This window comes from Vulpes vulpes, chromosome 10 (assembly GCF_048418805.1).
Source record: "Vulpes vulpes isolate BD-2025 chromosome 10, VulVul3, whole genome shotgun sequence".
NCBI lineage: Eukaryota > Metazoa > Chordata > Mammalia > Carnivora > Canidae > Vulpes > Vulpes vulpes.
Genome location: NC_132789.1, coordinates 7,490,291 through 7,508,933, shown reverse-complemented (window position 1 = coordinate 7,508,933; position 18,643 = coordinate 7,490,291). Strand labels below are relative to the sequence as shown.

At 42.7% G+C, this 18,643-nt stretch overlaps 1 protein-coding gene across 3 annotated transcripts in view; it reads left to right on the top strand.

The window, feature by feature from the left end:
* CFAP251 (cilia and flagella associated protein 251) overlaps nt 1-18,643 on the top strand; it is a 66,995-nt gene that overhangs the window by 4,364 nt on the left and 43,988 nt on the right. For all 3 annotated transcript variants that reach the window (XM_072722773.1, XM_072722775.1, XM_072722774.1), the window contains exons 4-7: nt 4,158-4,298; nt 6,460-6,569; nt 12,538-12,649; nt 12,921-13,001. In XM_072722773.1, the coding sequence (XP_072578874.1) occupies nt 4,158-4,298; nt 6,460-6,569; nt 12,538-12,649; nt 12,921-13,001 (444 nt within the window). The remainder of the gene's footprint in view (nt 1-4,157; nt 4,299-6,459; nt 6,570-12,537; nt 12,650-12,920; nt 13,002-18,643) is intronic.

The window sequence follows — 18,643 nt, the reverse complement described above, 5'->3', positions numbered from 1 at the left end:
GTTAACATCTAGACGATGATGATGATCGTCGTGGTGGTAAGGATGGTAATGATGATGAGGATGATGGAAAATGCCTGGTGGGAGATGCAGACAACCAACAGCCTCCTTTCTGTAGACTGGGCTTACTCCGAGCAGTGGAGTTCAAGGTCAAAACTTGTGCTTGCTCAGTCTGAAAGGAAGAATAAGTTTTAGAGCCCATGAAGACTTTTGTCTTGTTTAGCCAGCTAACAAGACATCAGGTAATGTCACTAATGAGAGCAAGTGACCTTTGTGCCAGGGTTTGGGTCCCCTGTTAGCCTTGGGCTCACTGCAGAACCCAACTATTCTAGACCACCTCCCTCTGCAAATTTGTTTAGCTCTTTGAGTACACTTCTTTTCTTTTCCTGTTCCTCCATTGTTTTTTCTTTCTGCTAAAATTAATAGATGCTCTTTAAAAAAAAATTTTTTTAAAGCAGGGGCACCTGGGTGGCTCACTTGGTTAACCGTCTGAGCCTTGATGTTGGCTCAGGTCATGATCTCAGGTTCATGAGATCCAGCCAGCCCCGCTGAGTGTGGAGCCTACTTGGGATTCTCTCTGCTCCTCCCCCTGTCTAAAAATAAATGAAAATAAAAAATAAAAAAAATTCAAGCAGATTTCTCTTTTCACACAGGCCATGCCAAATCCATTTCCCTAAAGTGACTACTGTTACAGTTTAGCATAACTGTATATCTTTCCAGACCTTTTCCTGAGCATCTACAGACTTGGTATCTGTGCGCATGCACACACACCACGACACACATTAGTTTTTGTTTTCTCCACCAGTAAGATCTTTTGCCTTACTGCAAAATATTTTTCCACTTAATATGTCTTGGAGTATTTTCTGTATTGGTCCTTGTAGATCCACTTCCTTATTTTACATTCAACCGTTTCCCTGTTATTGATGGCCATTTATGTTGCTTCTGATTTGTCCTCACCAGAGGGGCTTCAGCAAGTGTGTTTCTGCATCTCTCTCCTTTCTCTTTGGGGTCCCCTGCCTTATCCCAAATGTCTCCAGCCAAGAAAACAAGGTATCATGCATTTGTGAGAAGGAATATTAAGATTGTCAAGTATAGTGAAGTCTGGTTTTGACATAACGTTTTGTGTTCATGCTTTAGAAGATTGCTGAAAGAGATGGCTGCCACCATGATCATTCACCACAAATGGTAAAACTGGTGGAAAATGCAATTACTACTTCTGTGGTTTCAATTAATGGGAGTGCTGCTTGAGCAAGGATATTCTGTTAGTACTGAGTGAATTACTTACCAAAAAATCTCTAATCACTTAGCCATCACTTTAGCCACTACCACAAGCAATTAATTCACCATAGCTAATTTTCTGAACGGACTGTTTTTTTGTTTTTAAGTAATCTCTTACACCCAGTGTGGGGCTACAACACTTGGAGATCAGGAGTCATAGGCTTTACTGACTGAGTCAGCCACACACTGCTAAATGGACTTTTTTTTTTTGAGCAGTTTAGATTTATAGCAAACTGAGCAAAAGTACAGAGTTCCCATATACTCCCTTGTGCCCACCCCTAGATATCCCTTCTATTAATATCTTGCATTAGTGCGGGGCATTTGTTACAGTTGAAGGACCAATATTGATCATTACTATTAACTAAAGTCCATCATTTACCTTAGGGGTCACTCCTGATGGTGTAATGTTCTCTGGGCTCTAAGGTATAATGAGGTGTGTCCACCATTGCAATGCCCTACAGAGTAGCATCACTGCCTTCAAATCCCTCATGCCCCACTATCCATCCTTCTCTTCACTCCCTCTCTCTCCAGCAATAATTGTGGTATGTTTGTTTGTTTGTTTGTTTTACTGTCTCCATAATTTTGTCTTTTCCAGAATGTCATGTGGTTGGAATCATACAATGTGAAGTCTTTTCAGGTTGGCTCCTTTCACTTAGCAAAATGCATTTAAGATTTCTCCATGACTTTTCCTGGCTTGCTAGTTCATTTTCTTTTTATTGCTGAATAATACTCCCTTGTATGAATGTACCATGGTTTGCTTATCCGTGATTTTTATAAAAAAACTTGGAACCCAAAATATATGCATAAGTAAACTGCTATTGGATTCAAAGCAGTGGAGAGATTTATAGTACCTCTAATTTTTCATTTCAGAAAATTTTTATTTTGGATTTATTCCTGGCAGTATGGAATCTTTAATCATAATGAGGGAATTTTGTCTCTTTATGCTTTATTCTTCCAGGGAAAATGGTGTATGAGGTCCACATATTCCTGGCTCAATAACTGCCTTTCTTATGAAGTTCCTTAGTGACTGTACTACAACTTGTCCATTCCACATATTTTCATGAAGCAAATTGAATTTCACAATATCATTGCTTACTATGTGTCAGGTACTGAGCAGTTTAGGTCCTAGGGACTAGAAGGATAGGATGTTCTTTCTGTTACTGTTGTCTTTTATTTTTTTAAAGATTTTATTTATCTATTTATGAGAGATACAGAGATAGGTAGAGGGAGAAGCAGGTTCCCTGTGGGGAGCCTGATAGGGGATTCGATCACCAGACCCCGGGATCATGACCTAAACCAAAGGTAGAGCCACCCAGGTGTCCCTCTTTTCTCTTTTAAGCAAGGTATTATTCACATAGCATTAAATTCACCCTCCTAAAATATAAAATTGTGATAAAATACACATAAAGTAAAATTTACCATTTTTAGAAAGATTTATTTATTTATTGAGAGAGAGCATGAGTATGCATACAGTGGCTGATGGGGAGGGGCAGAGAAAGTCTTTAAGCAGACTATGTGTGGAGCCTGCCTTGGGGCTGGATTCCGCAACCCTGGGAACACAACCTGAGCCAAAACCAGAGTCAGTCGCTTATCCAACTGTGCCACCCAGGCGCCCCTAAAATTTACCATCTTAACCATTTTTAAGTGTACAATGTGTAGTAGTAAGTACATTTGCATTGTGGTGCAACCAAAGCCTGAAACTCCCTACCCACTGAGCAGTTCCCCATTCCCCAGCCCAGCCCCTGGCACCCACCACTCTACTTTGTGTGTCTATGGCTCTGAGTCCTCTAGGGACCTCATATAAGTGGAGTCACATAGTATTTGTCTTGTTGTGACTGGTGAATTTCACATGTTGTCCTCAAGGCTCATCCATGTGGTTGAGTGGCTGGATCTCCTTTTTGAAGACTGAATAATCCTCACATTTTATTTATCCGTTCATCTGTCGAAACTTGGGTTTCTTTTTTTTTTATATATATATTTTTTAATTTTTATTTATTTATGATAGTCATACAGAGAGAGAGAGAGAGAGAGGCAGAGACACAGGCAGAGGGAGAAGCAGGCTCCATGCACCGGGAGCCCGATGTGGGATTCGATCCTGCGTCTCCAGGATCGCGCCCTGGGCCAAAGGCAGGCGCCAAACTGCTGCGCCACCCAAGGATCCCAGAAACTTGGGTTTCTTCTACCTTTTGACTTTGTGAAATATGCTGCTACAAATATGGGTGTACGAGTGTCTCTTTGAGACCCTGCTTTCAGTTCTTTTAGGTGTATACTTGGAAGTATAATTCCTGCATTATATAGTAATTATGTTTTCAATTTTTTGAGAAATCTCCATGTCATTTCCCACTACAGCAGCGCCATTTCATGTTCCCACCAAGAGTGCAAAGGGGTTCTGATTTCTCCACATCCTTGTAAAATTTACCCTTTTAAAGTATATGATTCATTAGTTTTTAGCATGTTTGCAAGGTTGGGCAATCATTACCACTGATTCCAGAACATTTTCATCCCCTACAAAAGAAATCTATATCCCTTAGCAGTCATTTCCTACCCATCCCCCTGATCTCCCCAACTCCCCCAAACCCCCCAACCCTCCCCCTGCAGCCACTGATCTACTTTCTGCCTTTATGGATTTGACTCTTCTGGGCACTTCATAGAGATGGAATCATGCACTGTGTAGTCCTCCATGTCTCGCCTTTCACTCAGCATCATGGTTTCAAGGGTCATCCACATGCTAGCATGCTGTTGAGGACCTTCTTGAAGTGATTTCTCTTCTTTGGATCGATGATGTGAATCCTCCTCCTCCAGAGACTGTGCCGGGGTGCCTGGCATCACAGCCCTGGGCTTGGCACAATTAGTATCTCACTGGATTTGTCTTTGTCTTCCAGACCATGACTTGGTCTTTCGGATGGAACAGTTCTCTTCCGGTTTACTATATTCGAGACGAAAACCAGAGAGTTCTTCTTTATGTCTGTGCTCACACTGCAGTCATCTACAATGTTTTCAAGAATACTCAGCACCATCTTCAGGTACGCAAGGTTTTTTTTTTTTTTTTCCATAACAAAAGAGGCTGTCTTTCACTGGAATGTAGCATTTTCTTTTTTTATTCTAAGAACTGACTTCATTATGTCACTATCGTGTTTTCCTACCTCTCTTCTGGACTATAGTAAGTCTTGTCTTTAGAAACACATTTTTAAAAAAGATTTACCTACATATTGTTAGAGAAACAGCGAGAGAGTAAGGGAGTGGAGCAGAGGCAGAGGAAGAGGGAGAAAAAGAGGGAGAGAAGCAGACTCCACACTGAGCACAGAGCCTGAAGTGGGGCTCAATCCCACAACCCTGAGATTGTGACCTGAGCTGAAATTAAGTCAGACACTAATCTGACTGAGCCACACAGGTGCCCCAGAAACACACTGTATTGTTCGTTGTCTCTAATTCTAATCAGAATCAATTTACAAACCACAGCAATTGATTTTTATTTTACAGCAACAGGAATTTAAAGCATTTGTAATTTTTTTTTACATTTCCATAAAGATGTGGTCAGGATATATCATGTTGCCGCCACAGAACCATGGGGAACATAAAAGGCTTTAGCATGGATTCAGACCTAATTAATATTTAGAGGGCTTTGCAGGTGCAAAAGGGCTTTGATCCTCATAATTGTACTGAGAAGTGGGTGGTAATACCCCCATTTTACTAGAAGAAAAAACTGAGGCTCAGAGAGGTTTAGCTGACTTACCCAAGATTGCACTGGTACATGGTGAAGCCAGGTCTTTCTTGAATGTAGGTCCCCTGACATCAAAGTGTTGAGTAGGTTGGTTGTCATCCTATGCCTTCCTCTCCCGTGTCCTCTGTGTTTGCCCTCCCCACACCACTCTGCTTCCTTTATTCCTGATCATTTACCTGATCCACTGTCCTCTTTTCTTGGTGTCTGACTTTTCACTAGTTAACCTAGTAAATAAACGTTCCAGATTACCCTTTTCAATGGGCATATATTTTAATAAGGATCTTCCTCAGTCAATGCCTACGTCAGAAACATCACAAAGGGTTTTTCAAGGAATCCACGCTGTGTGGGTGCAGCTGGAGGTATTTGCTCTCTAGGAGTCCAGAAACATACACAAAAGCAGCACGCAGCCCTTCTTGGAACTTAGTTGAATGTGCAGCACTGAACACAGGGGTAACAACAGAGGGAGATGGGAGCATTTGTGTCTGCAGAGTTGGGAAGGGGTAGGAGCGGGCAGAGGGGCTGAGAAATAGGGACTATGCCAGGCAGGTGTCCAGCCTCCCTCATAGTCACATGGCTGGGAATAGCCTTGACCATTCACCATTCATTCATTCATTCCTTTATTCCACAGATACTTGTCATCACCTCTTTGTTTAGAGTCTGTGTCTGTAGTGGTGAACGAAACAGGTCTGGTCCCCCCCCCCCCGCCTTTGTATAGCTTACAATCTCATAAATACATAATTACAAATGGTAACAAGCACTCCAAAGGAAACGTGGGCTGCTGTAGGAGAGAGACCAAGAGTGAGAGATGGACCTCTGACCGGTGGGCTGGCAATGCGGATGTGCCCTTTATGGGGAGATCTGATGGACTGAGGAAAATGAACCAACCAGGGGCAGTTTGGGGAGGAGCATTCTAGCCCAGATAGCTCCGGGTTTGCAGGCCTGTGCATCGGGCCCAGTATGGCTGGCACTGAGTGAGCAACAGGAGATGAAGAAGGGAGGAAACGGTCTGTTTCCTGGCAGGGAACAGTGCCATCTTGTTTGTGTTTCCAGGAGATTCCTAAGTTACTGGGAAAGGATTATAGGGGGATGGGAACGAAAGCAGAGACAAGTGAGGAGGCTCTTGCCCCAGAATTGCTCAGTGACCTGATGTGGACACATTTTTAGGGAGATGAAGGGGCTGGGGGCTGGGCAGAAGCCCAACATTTATTCTCAACCTGGGTTCAGAGTTGGGTACATGACTTGACCTGTAGGGAGCCCCTGTCCTTGTGAGTGTGGCTATCCTTCAGGTATGTTGAGGGAGAGAAAATCTGAAAACCACTGGCTATGGGAAATGCCAGGGAAGGCCTATAGGAGTGGAATTTTCAGCCAGATGGACCTGGAAGGAGAGCTTTGTTCTCTCTTTGGGGCTCCAGCCTCTCCTACTGTTCTTGATGTTTCAAAGCATTTTCTCTGCATTTCTGCAGGGCCACCTTAATGTGATCTCCTGCCTTTGCATCAGTGAAGATAGGCGGTGGATTGCCACGGCTGACAAAGGGCCCAAATGCCTAATAATTATATGGGATTCCTTCACAGGGTAAGCTTCGTGCAGTCATGTTTTTTTCCTACTTCATACAGTGGATCTGCTACTGTGACCAGCAACAAATGAGTAATGCTGGTGTGGACGTTACAGAAACTAGTGATGGGACGCAGGATGAGGGGTGAAGTGGCCTGGGAGGCTGGCCATCTTGTTGCCTTGAGGCCTGATTGAGTGACATTACCTTGGTGAATTTCCCGTTTATAATACTTGGCTCTTTAGACCCAGAGACTTGGTTTGGCAGTGTGCCCGAGTAGATGGGGCTGAGGGAGGTTAACCCACCCTGACCCAGCTTGGAGGCCCAGAGAAGCACCTCACCTTCTCCTCACCTGCAAAAAAAAAAAAAAAAAAAAGGAGGGCTAATCATACCTACTGTTTTGGTTTCCTTGGGCTGCTCTAAGAAATTACCACACACTGAGGGGCTTAAAAAATAGAGAGTTGGGCAGCCCAGGTGGCTCAGTAGTTTAGCGCCGCCTTCAGTCCAGGGCATAATCCTGGAGACCCGGGATCGAGTCCCACGTCGGGCTCCCTGCATGAGCCTGCTTCTCCCTCTGCCTGTGTCTCTGCCTCTCTCTCTGTGTCTCTCATGAATAAATAAATAAAATCTTAAAAAAAAAAAAAAAAAAAACAGAAAGTTATGCCACAGTTCACGAGGCTGGAAGTCTGAAATCAGGATGCCCAAAGGGGTGGTTCCTTCTGGGGCTGTGAGGGAACCTGTTCCAGGCCTCTCTCCCAGCTGCTGATGGTGGCTGGCAGCCCTTGGCATTCCTTAGCTGGTAGACTAATCACTCTAGTCTCTGCCTTTGTCTTCAGGTGGCATTGTCCCCTGTGTGTCTCTTTGTGCCTTCTCTTCTGTGAGTTCAGTAGTCATTGGATTTAGGATCCATCCTAATCCAGCATGACCTCTTCTGAATTAAGTACATCTGCAAAGACTCTATTCCCATATAACACTCACATTCTGAGGCTCTGGGTGGACATGACTTTTGAGAAGGCCCTCAGTTCACTACACTTACTTCATAGGACTATCATGAAGACCGGTAAAGCACAGTACACGGCCCATGATAGATGCTCATATGTGAGTTTTCTTTCTCAATTCCTGGTCTTAGAGGCAGAGTGCAGTGCTAGGTTAATTGATAAGATTGTAAGGCCCCGGTTCAGTTGCGGGCGGGCACTGACATGGGGGGTGGATGAGTCCAGTAGGACACAATTAGGAAGAAGTTGTGTTTAATGCTCAGGTATTCTGGAAAGTTATGTTGGATATTCTAAGATACAGGTCCTCCAGGTGACTGGTGATCTCCATAGGGCCATGTTTCCTAATCTTGGTCCTTATCTTACTGGACATCTCAGTAGCATTTGACACCTTTCATTTCCTTGGCTTCTCTGATACCACATCCCCTTGGTTTTCATCTGACTTCTGAGACTCTGCTTCCTGTGGCCTGAGCTGGTGAGGACCTGGTTGGTACTATTCTCCAACCAGGAGGGAGCAGACCTGGGGTTTTAAGCCACATCTCAGTAATCACTTCGTATTTCATCTTTTCACAAATGAGGAAGCTGCTGGAGAATATTCTACCTGGATGCCCCATGTGTATCTCCTGCTAAAATGTCTCAAAGCCCTGTTGCATTTCCTCCCAGATTCCTTCTGAATCTGGTGCCCCTGCCCATCCTCTTTCACCTGGGCCCTCACCTGACAGGGCTCCTCCTCTGCAGCTTCACTCTGCCGCCCAACCCCCAGGATGTTGATTTTGTTTTATTATAGTGAAATATACATCACAAAATTGACCATCTTCACAATTTTTTTTCCATCGTCAAAATTTTTAAGAAGATTTATTTATTTATTTGAGAGAGCGAGTTAGAGACCATGAGTGGGAGGATGAGCAGAGGGAGAGAGAATCCTCCAGCAGACTCCTTGCTGAGCACAGAGCCCAATGTAGCGCTCAATCCCAGGACCCTGAGATCATGACCTGAGCTGAAACCAAGAGCCAGCCACTTTTCTGACTGAGCCACCCAGGCACCCCATCTCCATGATCTTTAAGCATATAATTCAGTGGCATTAATTACATTCATGATGTTGTACAACCATCGGCACTATTTCCAGAACATTTTTATCACCCCCAAACCGAAACTCTATGCCAGTAAGCTCCCTGTTCTCCCTCCCCTGGGCCCCTTCTCTAATTTCTGTCTTTGTAGGTGCCTATTGTTTTATGTGTGTGGAGTTGTATGTGACTTTTTGTGCCTGGCTCTTCGCTCAGCATGGTGTTTCCAGAGTACTCCCGTGTTGTGGCATGAAACAGTGCTTCCTTTCTTTTCAAGATTCCATTGCACGGATAGACCAACTTTGTTTATCCATCTGTTGATTTTTAAAAATCTTTTAACTGAAAGCTAATATCTCCTCTGGCTACCACCACCAATCTTCATCTTCTTCCTAGAGGTAGTTCATTTGGTATGTTTCCTTCCAGAACATTTGCTGTTGTCTTAAACACAGGTACATGGACATCATCATGTACAACCACATAGTTTTTCTCCATGGCATTTTGAGTGTGATCTTCTCCCAAACCCAAAATCTGATTATGTTGCTTCCCTGCTTAACACCCTTCAGAGGCTGCCTGTCACCAACCCAGCCTGTGTTAGAGGAAGTACACATCTTGCATCATAGCCGCGGGAACATGTCCCCCAGAAAGTGAGACACACACACACATACACACACATACCATACTGCCTAGCTGCAGCTGTGGCTATCTTATGCTTTCAGCTGCAAGACTTACCCATGAGGGAAAGTTAATATAACCTGTGACAGGAAGTCTGTAAGCAGGAAGAGTGGGCCCCTCACGTGTGTTCCTTCTCTGACACTGTTGCTTATAGCTCTCCTTCTCCAGGCACAGGTGGCCCCTATATAAAGTGTTTATTCTTTGCTTCTTTCTTGCTTGTGAAGCTGTCTCCCCTACCAGACTGGGGATGACACTGTCAGTGATTTTTCTTTTTTTAATTACAAATTACAGTGCATCTGTGGTTAACAATTCAACATGTTGATATGAGTTTTATGATATAGCAAATGATGACTTTGGGATCCAGAAAAGATTATTTGGTTTTAGAATTAACATTCACTTTCAAGTTATAAACTAACAAGGATAGTTTTTCCTTAAGCTTTTCATTCAATTTATAAATCTTACTTCTTTTATAAATCTAGCATATTTTTCCAATTGCCTTTAAGGGGGTTTTGAATAATGTTTGGCCCCACTTACAAATTTGATTATTAATTCATTTAAAACATTTTTAAACTTCACTTAGAAATTGAATATATTTGGTTTTATCTTTAAGTTCTTGAGTAGTCTGATTAAAAAATAAACCCTTCACCCATACTTAAGTAATTCTTGTAAATCTAATAAATTAGACATAACTATGGCAAATCTTAAGTTCTCATAAGTATTCTAATATTGTTTATAAACCAATGCAATTTGAAATTAAAATTACAAGTCTAAAAAAAAATTACAAGTCTAAATTAAGTACAGGCTTTAAATTAGAATCACAAATTGAATCTATCAGAGGCTCTGATATGTTAAATTCTCTTAAACATCACCCATTCCTAAACAAAATAAACAAATTCTCTTTCCACCAATACGTTTATAGTACAAGCCCAACTGACATCATCATCTTTATATTTAATTCTGAATAGCCACAGGGATAAATAAGATGCTTTTCCCAGGACACCTGGGTAGTTCAGCAGTTAAGCATCTGCCTTCAGCTCAGGGCATGATCCTGGAGTCCTGGGATTGAATCCCACATTGGGCTCCCTGCATGGAGCCTGCTTTTCCCTCTACCTATGTCTCTGCCTCTGTCTCTCTCTGTGTTTCTCTCTGGGCCCAGCCAGGTATGGCCCTGAAGTGACATGTTTGCTATAACAAGGGCTCCATAATGAAAAACAGTGTTCCTGGACTATGTTCCTGGATTATGACTACTACCTGCTCTTTACCTCCAGTATAGGTCAGGGACTCCCCCCACCCCATGCTACTGTTTACTCACTTCCTTGCTTCTGCCATCTCCTGAATTTCTTTAGCTCTCTTAGATATTTAAATATCTAATTTAGGGGCAGCTGGGTGGCTTAGTGGTTGAGCGTCTGCCTTTGGCGCAGGTCGTGATCCTGGAGTCCTGGGATCAAGTCCTGCATCGGGCTCTCTGCAGGAGCCTGTTTCTCCCTCTGCCTGTGTCTCTGTGTCTCTCATGAATAAATTAATAAAATCTTTTAGAAAATTAATTCTGCATGTGACAAGGCTTTGCCTGCTTCTTACAGTTCGAGTCTTGCCAGTAACAAGTATAGAAGTAATGAAGAGAGGGGCTGAGTGGTTCAGTCAGTTAAGCATCTGTCTGCCTTTGGCTCAGATCATGATCCTGGGGTCCTGGGATTGAGCCCCATACTGGCTCCCCACTCAGTGGGAGTCTACTTCTCCCTCTGCCCCTCACTTCACTCTTGCTCTCTCTCTCTCAAATAAATAAATAAAAATCTTAAAAAAAAAAAAAAAAAAAAGAAGTGCATGAGGACAAAAAAGTGAAAGTCCTTCTCCACCCAGACACATCTCCACAGTCACCTTAGCTTACTGTGGAGTCCATTCCTCTAGCCTCTTCTCTGCACAGAAATGTGTGCACTTTCTTTCCTTCATCCAGGATGATGCTACATACACTCTTTTGTAATTTGCTTTTTTCACAAAATTTTGGTCACCTTCCAATATCTTCCTCATTCTTTTTGAAAGTAGCATAGTTTTTCATTATATGGTTATGTTCTAATATTTTTTAACATCTCTCACATCCATGGATATTTGTGTTGTTTCCAGATTTTTTTGCCATTAAAGCAATTCTATAAAAACATGAATTAATATTTATGTTTATTTTTGCTATTATTTTTCTGGGAACAAGCTGTAGAAGAGGAATTGTTGGGTCATAGGGTATATACATTTACAATTTTGATTGATGTAGCTAAGTTGCTGTCTAGAAAGCTTGTGCTTATTTACATTCCCACTTAGGTAGGAGGGTGCTCGTTTTCCTAAGAGCTTGGGTATTGTCCTAGGAGTCTTTTTTCATATTTCCATCCTTTGTGCCTGGCACCGAATCAGCGCTCAATAATGAGTGACACTAGACTTCACGAAGACAACAAAAAGCCCATTTGCATGATGCCAAGTTAATTTTGTTTTTTTAAATTGGGGTAAAATTTACATAACATACAATTCACCATTATAAAGTGTGCATTCAATGGCATTTAGCACAGTTACATTGTTATGTGATCCCCACCTATAGCTAGTTCCAAAATACTTTTTCTTTAAAAGATTTTAAGTAATCTCTACACCCAACATCGGGCCTGAACTCACAACCCTGAGATCAGAAGTCACATACTCCACTGACTGATCCAGCTAGGCACTCCTACTTCCAAAATATTTTCAACTCCCCAAAAGGAAAATCTGAAACCATCAGCCATCATTCTCATTCCCTCCTCCCCCATCCCCTAGCAGCCTCCAATCTGCTTTCTATCCCTGCGAATTTTCTAATTATGGACACTTCATTAAAAAAATATTTTATTTGTTTATTTGAGAGAAAGAGAGAAGGAGCAGGGTTGGGGGCAGAGGGAGAAGCAGACTCCTTGCTGAGCAGGGAGCCTGATGTGGGGATCCATCCTGAGCCTCCAGGATCATGACCTGAGCCAAAGGCAAATGCTTCACCAACTAAGCCACCCAGCCACCTCAAACTCTGGACATTTCATACCAATGGACTCATACAACAGGCTCCTTTCACTTCATGTGGTGTTTTCAGGGTTCACCCATGGCAGAGTAGCTTTCACTGCCTATTCCTTTCTATGGCTGAATCATAGTCCATCATATGGATGGACCACATTTGGTTCCTCCATAACTGTGATGCTTTTGAAGTGAATCCCTCTGGGAAGCAAGGAGACCTCAGCAAACAGTTGTTCCCCTGGCCTGTTTTGCAGCATTCCTGTGCACACAATATTTGACAGCTGTCCAGAAGGCAATGGCATTGGGTCCATAGCCATCACCCGGGACGCCAAGTATCTGGCAACCATCTCAGATGCTGAAATCCAGGTACAGGGCCCTTGGAATTGGCCTCAGCAGGCTGGCCAGCCTGTCAGGTGTGTCCCAGTGAGCAGCTCTGCTCTGGCCACGTGGCATCTGTGATGCTCTCAGGGAATGACCAGACCCTTTGGCACATTGGTGGGAGTTCTCTGCCTGGAGCTTTGCTTACAGTGCGGTGCTCCATTAGCCGAAGTTACAGCGTTACCACGAGAGGTGTAGGGGACTTCAGCAGCCTTCAGAAACCTTCTTCTTATCCTCCTCTGTCTGCTGTCACTCACAGAAAGTTTGCATCTGGAGGTGGACCTTAGCAGTGGAAACGCCAGCATGTACTCTTGACCTTCCCAAAGAGTATGGCTTTCAGGTGAGCTCAATTTGGGTCTGTAAAGTGATGGCGTACAGTTATACTGAGCCCAGGTCAAAACCTACTTTTGGCTTTACTGGAGTTTTGTTATGGTGCTCTAGCACTTGTTAAAAAACATTTTCATATCCATGATTTCATTTTTATTTTTGATGATAGTTAGCAATTTTTTGAGCATTTATTATGTGCCAGATTCTGCTAAGTTCTTTATATACAGTATCTCACACAATCCATGCAAACATGTTGGGAAGGAGTTATTTAGTAACATCTATGGAATGCTATTAATTACAGATAATTTGTCTGAAGTCAGAGGCTAGCAGCCTTTCTTATTCTGGAAGTATGCTCTTAACTGCTCCTAATATCTGGAAGTTATTAGTCCCAGTTTGCTTGAAGTTACTTGCCAAGGACACCCACAAAGTTTACTCTGCTGTTCTGCATCGTCTTATTCATTCTTGCATCCTCATTCATCATTCGCTTGCTGAGTACCTACTCATGTGCTAAGACACTATGGAAAGTACATACCTGGATGCCGGACCTAGAACCCAGTCAGAGGGTCTGGGTGATTGGGCTCAGCCAATCATAAAGCTGTACAGCTTTATGTCCATGTCTCTTCTGGCCCCCAGCATTTCTCTAGGTCTCTGAAAAAAATTTCCTTACGGCTTTGTAAGCTGACCTGATAGAATAGCCACCAGCCATAGTAGGTTTTTCTATTGCTGCCAAAAGCTCCTCTGGGATTTTGATAGAGATTGCATTGAATCTACGATCACTTGGGATAGTTGTCCTCTTAACAATCCATGGGCACAGGATGTCTTTCCATATACTTAGGTCTTCTTGAATTTCCTTCAGCAGTGTTTTATAGTTTGCAGTGTACAATCTTTCACCCAAGATTTTATTCCTAGGTATTTTTATGCTATTGTAAGTAGATTCGTGTTCTTAATTTCCTTCTCAGATTGTTTATTGCTAATATATAGAAACTCAACTGATTTTTGTGTGATTTTGCACCATGAAACTTTGCTGAATACATGTGGCTACTTAGATTTGAATAGATTGAAATAAGATAAAACTACAAATTCATTTCCTCAGCATCTCTACATTTCAGGTACTCACTAGCCACCTGTGACTGACTGCGGCCATGTTTGACAGCACAGATGAGTGAACATCTCCATCATAACAGAAAGTGCCGTTAGCACTGCATATGCCCCACATCTGGAAGGACTCTGCCATTAGTGTGCTCTGTGCTCTTGCCCACCCAACTGAGCAGGTTTCTTTGATCTGGCATGGAGTCACAAATGACAACTGAGCTTTCAGCATTGACTGGCTTTAGTGCTAGTAGGTTGTCTATTTTGCTTCTAGAGACACTTATCTCACACCTTCTCCTCATACGTCCCCAGTCCTTCCTCTTACTCTCAGCAGATGACCTCTCATTTTGCATTGGGGGAATGGAGGCCATCAGATACAAACACTGGCCTGTTCTCATTCCCAGGCCTACAGCTTACTTTCAACCTCCCCACCTTCTCTTTCCCCTCTAATTATGAGAGAACCAGTGCACTAGATCCCATCCCTCTCACACACTCAAGGCCCTCTCCTGCAGTGACCAGTCTATTCCTCTAATGGATGATTATCCCCTCAGCAAGTACACATGCTTTAGCTTCACCTATCTTTAGAGATCGCCATTGATGGGCCATCGTCCAGCTCTTGCCCCCTGTGCCTCTTCACAGTAATGTCTCTGAAGAGCCATCTGCATTTGCTTTCTTACTTTGTCATCTTTCTTTTACTTTTTTGTGCACAAGATATTTGATCTCTTTATGTTGTCATTGCTAAATAAGGCATACATGCAAAATGTGTACATTTTAAGGAAGGAAACAAAATGTACCTGTGTACTTACTGCTGGGTCAAGAAAGAACATCACCCTTTGTTCCCCTTCCCCAATCTCATCCTTAGCCTTGCTTCCTAAAATTAACTAGTGTCCCAGACTTTGTGTTACACATTCCCTTGCTTTCCTTTATATTTTTTTTCCAGCAATGTATATATCCCTCAGTACTCTCCTTTAAAAAAAAAAAAAAGACTTTATTTATTCATAGACACAGAGAGAGAGAGAGGCAGAGACACAGGCAGAAGGAGTAGCAGGCTCCATGCAGGGAGCCGGACGTGGGACTCCATCCCGGGTCTGCAGGATCACAACCCAGGCTGCAGGTGGCGCCAAACCGCTGTTCCACCGGGGCTGCCCTTTTTTTTTTTTTTTTTTTTTTTTTTTAAGAAAGAGAGTATATGTGCACAAGTAGGAGAGGCCGAGGGAGAGGGAGAGAGACTCTCAAGCAGACTCCATGCTGCGTGCAAAGCCCGATGTAGGGCTTGATCTCACAACCCTAATATCATGACCTGAGCCAAAATCAGGAGTTGGATGCTTAACCAACTGAGCCACCCAGGTGCCACTCCTTCAGTACTATCCTATTTTGTTTTATTTTTTTTTTTAAGATTTTATTTATTTATGCGAGAGAGAGAGAGAGAGAGAGAGAGAGAGAGAGAGGCAGAGACACAGACAGAGGAAGAAGCAGGCTCCACTCCATGCAGGTAGCCTGACATGGGACTCGATCCCAGGTCTCCAGGATCCCACCCTGGACTGAAGGCGGCGCTAAACCGCTGAGCCACCAGGGCTGCCCCTATTTTGTTTTAACTGTTTTGTTTGATACATATTTGGAATCATAACTGCTTCATCTTCTCTACCTTGTTTTTGAGATACATCCACGTTGATTTTTTTTTTAATTTTTATTTATTTATGATAGTCACGGGGGGGGGGGTGGCAGAGACACAGGCAGAGGGAGAAGCAGGCTCCATGCACCGGGAGCCCGATGTGGGATTCGATCCCGGGTCTCCAAGATCGCGCCCTGGGCCAAAGGCAGGCGCCAAACCACTGCACCACCCAGGGATCCCCCATACACGTTGATTATTGAGCTAGAATTCATTAATTTTCATTGCTATATAGTCTCTCCTTGTTTGAGTACAATACAGCTCATTTATCTATCCTACTGATGATGAACATTTTGATTCTTTTGCTCTGCCTTCTACCCCCCCCCCCATGGCTTTACCAAATCTGTGCTTATCACAGTTACTAGTGTTTCCAAGTCAAATGGACACTATTAAGTCAGTAGCACCTCTCCCAATTGGGGGTTCAAGACACCTTTTCTGCTGGCTCATTGATCTTTCCTGGGCTCCTTTTGTGAGCTCTTCCTCTTTCATTGCACACCTTTTAAATATGGGCAGTCCTCAGGGTTTAGTTATAGGAGCTCCTCTTCCTGCTATACCTTCTTCCTGGGTATTCTTATCCATTCCTGTGACTTTTAAGTGTACTCCCAAGAAGCATCCTGAAATCCTACTTCCTCTCTCTGTTTTCACTGCCACCACATCTGCCTGTGTGACATCCTCCCAGCTGATGTGTTCACTCTTGTCACAATGGACCTTCCTGCTGTAGTTAGAGCAATAATTCTCAAACAAGCAAAACAGATTATATCACTCTCTCAAAGTCTTTCAGTGAATTTCCATTATAATGGGAGTAAACCTAAACTCCCCCTCCGCCCATGTCCCAACAATTACCCTCCTGTTTATTGTTTATTAGTTTGCATACTCCAGAATTTTACAGAAATTGACTCCTTTTGTGGAGGGCTCTGGCTTCTTTCACTCAATTTAATTTTGAGATTCATCCATGTTGTTGCATGTATCAATTGCTTATTCCCTTATATTATTCTTTACGTTTCCTTTATAAACTTAATGCTGAATAGTCGTACATTGAGTGGATATGTCACAATTTGTTTATTCACTATTAAAAAGACATTGGTACTGTTCCCTGTTTGTGGCTGTTGAAAACAAAGGTGCATGAACTTTCATGCACCAATCTTTGTAGGGATATATGTTCTCATTTCTCTTGGTAATTATCTTTGCTTTTGAAGGCTATTTTCCCAAACTATAGGACTGTAGGTTGGTAGTTACCTTATTTCGTACTTTGAACATATTCCATTGTCTTCAGACTTAACACCATTTCTGTTCAGATGTCAGCTATCAATCTTACTGTTTCCTCTTTTGAAAGTTATGTATTTTTTCCCTCCCACCCCATTCTGACTACTTTTAAGATTTTCTGTTGGTTTTTAGCAGTTTTTGTTGGTGTGTCTGTATGTATATGGGTATATTATTGATTTTTAAAAAACCCAAAACTGGGTACCTGGCTGACTCAATCAGTGGAGCACATGACTCTTGATCTTGGGTCTTGCGTTTGAGCCCCACATTAGGTATAGAGATTACTTACGAAAAAGGGTAAATAAGTAAAAATTAAAAGTTTTTAAAAAACCGAAACATGTATTTTGGGGTTTTTTGAACTTGGGATGTCATGTCTTTCCTCAGTTTTGGAAAATCCTCCACCACTACCTTTCAAACATTACTTCTACCATATTTATTTCTTTCCTCTCTGTACTACAATTATGCATACATTAGACCCTTCTTGTCCTAAATGTCTTATATTGTCTTTTTTTTTAAGATTTTATTTATTCATAGAGACACAGAGAGAGAGAGAGAGAGAATGAGAGAGAGAGGGAGAAGCAGGCTCCACACAGGGAGCCTGACGTGGGACTGGATCCTAGGTCTCCAGGATCACACCCCAGTCTGCAGGTGGCGCCAAACTGCTGCGCCACCAGGACTGCCCTCTTAAATTGTCTTGTCCATAGTTTCTGTTCTTTTTGTCTTTATCCTTCAGTTTGGATATTTTCTCTTATAGTTTATCTTCCTTCTCTACTGACTAATCATTTCTTTGGCTATATTAAATTTTCTGTTAAATCCTAATCTGAGGGTTTTTTATTTTTTATTTTTTTTATTTTTTTTTTCTGAGGGTTTTTTAAAATCATTTTTTTCAGATCTAGAATTTCCATTTGATTCTTTTTAAAAAAAGAATGATCTGCTGAGATTACTTGTCTTGCCCTCTACTTCCTTGCACATACTGACCATAGATAGTTATTGTCAAGTCTGGGTGTGTTGATGTTACGACCGCATGTCCCGATGTCTCTCTCTGCTAATTGCTTTCCCCCTCTGTTATCCATCATTTGGATATGTCTCTTTCATGTGCCTGGTTATATTTTATTGAATGCCCAACATTGTGCTTTTAAAAGTATAGAAATAATTTGAGGCTCAGGATGATAACTTCCTCCAAGGAAGACTTACTATTGCTTCTTATCAAATCACGGGTTGTGGTGATTTGAGGTTGGTTTCCAGCCTTTGTGAGAGCTTGTCCACACACTTGCTTTCATCACTTTTTCATCACCCCTCCCTGCCCCCCAGGCCTTTGAGCTGCCCTGGAATTACTTCTCAAACATTGGCATTGGTCCTTTACATTCCTGGAGTAGGCAAGGACTAGGCAATGGGGTGGAAGTGGCAGGAATGGAACTTCAGACATCTTTCTGGAACCTGTCTTCCAGGGCTGCCTTCCAAAGCCCCTCCCATCCACACACCATGGCAGGGCACAGGTGAAGCCTCCCCAGGGATCTCCACTGCGTTGTTGCTGTTGTTTACCTTCTGTATTTTGTGGTTTCCTCACTTCCATAGGGTTGATTTTTGGGAAGGGAGCCAGGCAGCCCATGCTATTCACCATCTTGGAAGGAATCAGA